This window comes from Pelmatolapia mariae, linkage group LG3_W (assembly GCF_036321145.2).
Source record: "Pelmatolapia mariae isolate MD_Pm_ZW linkage group LG3_W, Pm_UMD_F_2, whole genome shotgun sequence".
Taxonomy (NCBI): Eukaryota; Metazoa; Chordata; class Actinopteri; order Cichliformes; family Cichlidae; genus Pelmatolapia; species Pelmatolapia mariae.
In genome coordinates, this window is record NC_086229.1 from 94,111,875 (window position 1) to 94,117,439 (window position 5,565).

The 5,565-nt window shown below is 45.1% G+C and overlaps 1 protein-coding gene across 1 annotated transcript; it reads left to right on the forward strand.

Moving 5' to 3' along the window:
• The first annotated feature begins 1,282 nt into the window (after positions 1-1,282).
• Positions 1,283-4,545, forward strand: LOC134624115 (actin-associated protein FAM107A-like). Its single transcript, XM_063469088.1, has 3 exons — positions 1,283-1,428; positions 3,780-3,921; positions 4,426-4,545. The coding sequence occupies exons 1-3, from the start codon at positions 1,283-1,285 to the stop codon at positions 4,543-4,545; spliced, it is 408 nt and encodes a 135-aa protein (XP_063325158.1).
• The last annotated feature ends 1,020 nt before the right edge of the window (positions 4,546-5,565 follow it).

Here is a 5,565-nt window from a genome sequence, read left to right on the forward strand (position 1 = left end):
TTCTTTCGGTCACTACCCACAGCTTGTGACCATAGGTGAGGGTAGGGACGTAGATCGACCGGTAAATTGAGAGCTTTGCTTTTACACTGAGCTCTCTCTTCACCACAACGGACCGGTGCAGCGTCTGCATCACTGCAGTCGTAGCACTAATTCGTCTGTCGATCTCCAGCTCCCTTCTCCCATCACTCGAGAACAAGACCCTGAGATGCTTAAACTCCTACACTTGGGGCAGGAACTAGTCCCCAACCCGGAGTGGGCACTCCACCCTTTTCCAGCTGAGAACCAACGCTTGTATAGGAATGGGCCAGACACCCCATACTCCCACAGCACCTCCCACAGGAAACCCTGAGGGACACGGTCGAATGCCTTCTCCAAGTCCATGAAAAACACTTGTAGACTGGTTGGGCAAACTCCCATGCGCCCTCAAGTATCCTTGAGAGAATAAAGAGCTGGTCCAGTGTTCTGCAACCAGGACGAAAACCGCATTGTTCCTCCTGTATCCGAGGTTCAACTAACGGACGGACTCTCCTTTCCAGCACCGTGGCTGAGACTTTCCCAGGGAGGCTGAGTGTGATCCCCTGTAGTTGGAACACACCCTCGGTCCTTCTTAAAAATGGGGATCACCACCCCGGTCTGTCAGTCCAGGGGTACCGCCCCTGATCTCCACGCAACATTGCAGAGGCATGTCAGCCAGGACAGCCCTGCAACATCCAGAGCCTTCAGGAACTCGGTGCGGACCTCATCCACACCAGGGGCTCTGCCACCAAGGAGGTGTTTAAATGCCTCAGTGACCTCACCCCTAGAAATTGGCGGGTCATCCCCCTCATCCCCAGACTCTTCTTCCTCCTCGGAAGACGTGTCAGTGGGATTAAGGAGGTCCTCGAAGTATTCCTTCCACCGCCCGACAATTTTTTCAGTCGAAGTCAGCAGCACTTCTCCAGCACTATACACAGTGCAGGTAGAGCACCGCTTTCCCTTCCTGAGTCGCCTGACGGTTTGCCAGAATCTCTTCGAGGTAGTCCAAAAGTCTTTTTCAATGGCCCCTCCGAACTCCTCCCACACCCGATTGCCCGAGCTGCATTCCACTTGGCCTGTCAGTACTTGTCGGCTGCATCCGAAGTCCCACAGATTAACCAATTGTGGTCTTCAACAATCCAGCACACAATACACGCATCCACCTGCATCGCTGTCAGCTTATCACCCAGAAGGGTTGGCCTGATGGTACTAAGTGCACTGGAGAAGTAAAAAAAAAAACTCTCACAGTGCTTGGCAGCTGGTCCAAATGGGCGTAGACACGATTGAGCAGGTAAATGATGGTGTCCTCAACTCCGAGGCGGGGCTGGTAAGCAAACTGAAGGGGATCCTGATGTGGCCTGACAACAAGTTGGAGCTGGTCAAGGATGACTCTTTCCAGGGTCTTCATGACAGGTGCCTGTAATCCTGGGGGCCACTGGGAAGTTGCGTCTTTGGTACAGGGACGAGGCATGATGTCTTCCACAGCACTGGGACTCTCTTCAGACTGAGCTTCAACCTAAATAGTTTATGAAAGACTCCACAAAGCTGGGGGGCACAGGTCTTAAGGAGACAGGACTCACCCCATCTGGTCCAGTAGACTTGCCTGAGTGGAGTCTTTTCATTTGTCTCTGAACCTGGTCTTGAGTGAAAAAGATAGGTGGGGTGATAGAGGGGTGTCAGGACTTTTACAGGAGGCAACGGTGCAATGTGCAGAGGGAGAGAGTGGTATGGCTGTGGATGTAGCTGACTACAGGTAAGGCTGTTGGGGGGTGAGCATTCACTGCAGTGTTGAATCTGTTGAAAAACACATTCAATTCATGAGCTCTGTCCTGAGTCTGAATGACTCAGCCCCAGCCTCTGCTGCTGAATAACCTGAATCCAGTGATTGTCTTCATGCCACTCCACACCTCTCTCATGCTGTTCTGCTGGAGTTTCCACTCCAGCTCTCTCCTGTTATGGTCCTTAGCCTCTCTGATCTTGCCCTTTAATAGCACCTGAACCGTGCTCATGGACTACATGAGCATCTGTTGTCTTCTTTAGCCAGTAGATGTGGATCATCTCAGGGGCTGATACTGTCAATCTCCCCCTGCTTGAGACACCTACTTGAATATCTGCCACTGCGATTGATACGCAATCCTGTTTACGGAGGTTACTGTAGTCTGCTCTTAGCTCCACTAGCCACTAAGCACTGGTGCAATATATTGTGTCGTTCTCCCATATGCTCTTCTGATATTGCTCGGTCTCAGTTGGGCTGTATACACTGATAGTATACCGTGGATGTCTCAGTGGAGAGTAGCTGGCAGCTCTTCAGGACTACTTCGTGCGCACAGACAGGAACATGTTTAAAGAAGCAGCCACACAAAACGGCCTCCTGGACCTGGACAAGTTCATTGAATTTGTGACCTGCTACATCAGTAAGTGCACAATGGTCTCCAAAAACACACCACGAGAACCAATGACAAGCCCTGGTTCACTGCAGCAGTACATGCATGTCTGAGAGAGAGAGATGCTGCTTTTCGGTCTGGAGATAAACCGGCTCTCAGAACAGCCAGAGCCCACCTCTCTTACGCCATCCGACATGCAAAGCGTGTGCATGCACAAAAGATCCAGAGCCACGTCCACAACACAAAAGACTCACGCAGTTTATGGCAGGGCATTCAGGCCATCACACAGTACATGCCTGGACCAAGCAGCTGCATCAGTAAGGCCTCCTGGATTGTGCTTGACCCCTCACACCCCTCACATGGACTCTTTTCTCTCCTTCCATTTGGCAGACGCTACCGCAGCATCGGGGTCTGATCCTCCAGACTGCGGAATAGCTTTTTCCCACAAGCCATCAGACTCCTGAACTCACTACCAGGCCTCCTTCTCCCCCCCACCACACACACCCACACAAACTGTTAACAGACTCTTTTGCACTTTACACACCACTCCCTCTGTAAGACATGCTGCTCTATAGACAAATGTTTTACTCCAGGTTTACAAGCTGGTGACTTTAAACCACTCCAAACTGTAAATTGTAAATTCTAAATTGTAACTTTTCTTGATCCCCTAAGACCTAAGCGTATATTTGTTTTTCTTACTCCTTTTTATATCTATTTATTAGCCCTTTTCCACTGATGTAACCGGAGCCTGGATATAGCAGAGATGACATGATGAAGTTTACTCTGACTTTGACTTTCCTGAATTCTGTCTCTATTGTATACCTCTTCATGATCCTAGCCAGGGATATGAGTCTTTGCTTGGCAGTGCTCTACAGCGCCAATAGCTAGCTTTGGAATTTCTCCCCATGTTGCCTTGATCTTGGCATCTCATATCCTTCTCCATGGAGGGTACTCCTCATTGTGGGTCCTTGTAACCAAGCATTTCAGTGGTTTTAGATAAGTTATTTGGTTTCAGTGATGGTTGCAGTAGAGATTGTCTGTGCTGCATATACATCTTCTAGTAGTTGGTACTTCACATAGTCTTGGTAAATGAGTCAGTAGGGTCTGGTTTTACCAGTAGGCCTTTACCTGACACCCTGGCTCCCCCTTCTGTAGCTTTCGAGTTTTACCTCATCAATCTTGTGATAACAGTTGTTTCCTGATGCTGGAACACTGAGCTACTAGTTGCTTCTTTGTTAGTCTAGATTTTAGGTGTTGCAGATTCCATAGGTCCCACCTCCTCTTGATGTAACACCTTCCGCTGGTAGGTGTGGTAGCATTTCAACAGCCCCGTGTTCTCATCTTAACTACAGTTTTTCTCTGCTTCCTTTATGGATAAAGGGGTTTGGCTCTGAGCAGCAGATCAGAACTTCAGCAGGTGCTTGAGAGGAGGAAAAGGGAACAGAGTTACCAGGATGAGGAACAACATAGTAGGACTCCTCTGGAGAAAGTCCTACTCAGACGTCAGCAGAAACAGCATGAGGTAGTAAACTTAAAGTTTTGCACAAGGTTTAGCTACTTTTAGTAAGTTCCTTCATTTAATTGGATCATCCATTATAAACAGTGTCCAGTAGGGTCCAAGACCATTTCCTCCAAGACTACTGTAGGGTATTTATCTTATAATATAAACCACCCTGAGGTTACTGCTGTTGTGATTTGGTACTATACAAATAAAACTGAACATAATTGTACTAAGGAAGGACTGTAGATAAAATGAGTGGAACTTAGCGCAAGTAAAATTTCAGATATCATGAAGAACATTATTAACACAAAACACAAATGGACTGAACTCAGTTAAAGCACTTCTTACTAGGAGCCTCAATGTGTTTAACATTTACATACATTCACGCAGAATGTATTTCATAAACAATAAACATATTATGTCATAAAAAGGTCAGATCTGACCTTTTTATGACATAAAAAAGTTACTTTTTCTCTGTCATTTATTTTCAATAATAAGCTTTATGTGCTTCTCTTTGTCTCTTAGAGAGAGAAAAAACAAGATGAGGAGGTACGAGAGGAATCCCAGCTGATGGAGTTTGTTAGAGTCCGACAGAACTTAAGAAAGATCCACACCGTGGTCCAGGACAAGAATGCAAACTCTTGAACTGTTATTGAAAAATATGAAAAGATTTATTGTTTCATTTCACTTTATTCAACGTCTGATGTCCTTTACATGTAAAAACATTGGTTGTTGAAATACAGAAAGGAAAAAAAAATTTGAATACAAAATTGCTACACATTTTTTTTATACTTTTCATGTGCAATATTATATACTTTTTAAAAAGAAGATATTCATAAATGTAAATAGGAACTGTATTCTTTAACTTGTGCTGTTTAGTTATATTGAAGTCATGTTATAAATTACTGCTACTTTTATGTTTTAATAGTACCAGAAATTTTTGCAAACAGTTGCACATAAAATCCTGAACACCGCAGGACAATTAGCATGTTTTGTTGTGAAGTGGAAAAAAATACAAACCAAAATGTAAAATTCACAAAATTTGGCCAATAACTCTCGTTAGTGATGGAGCGGACTGCGCTGAGGCTTCGGGGTATGTGTCGAGAAATCCAGTATTAGGAATAAAATGATTAAATTAAGCTGTTTTTTTACACACTGCTATGTGCTCATTAAAGAGTGAATTGAATTATCGTGATTGACACGTGCAGAGGGTTTTGCAACATGCTTACACATTATACCGTTTAAAAGTCAGGATGATATTTCTGGGCCAAGGGATCAGGGTTCAGAATATCCTGAATTTAGATAATAAATAGGATCAGTAGGATAATATTGATCAAGGCTAGGCAGGGAGGTGTTTTCTGTTTTATTCCAGGAAAAGACCAGATACGAGACAAGGCCAGATGTGAACAGAGAGAGAAGATTCGCAGGGAGACGGCAGGACCGCCACTTTGCTTCCCAGAAGAAGACAGTCATAACAATACTTGTTTTTTCTTGTTTTATAAAACTGTACAGCCCGCTCTGATGGTCATCCTCTGTGTGAGACAGACGGCTGATTTCACACTGAGGTCCAGCGCTGTAAACTTGTAATTTCAAGTGCTGAAGCAAATTAACTCTTTTAAACGACAGAAGTTCTCCTGTACTTCCTTAAGAAAAAACAAACATGTC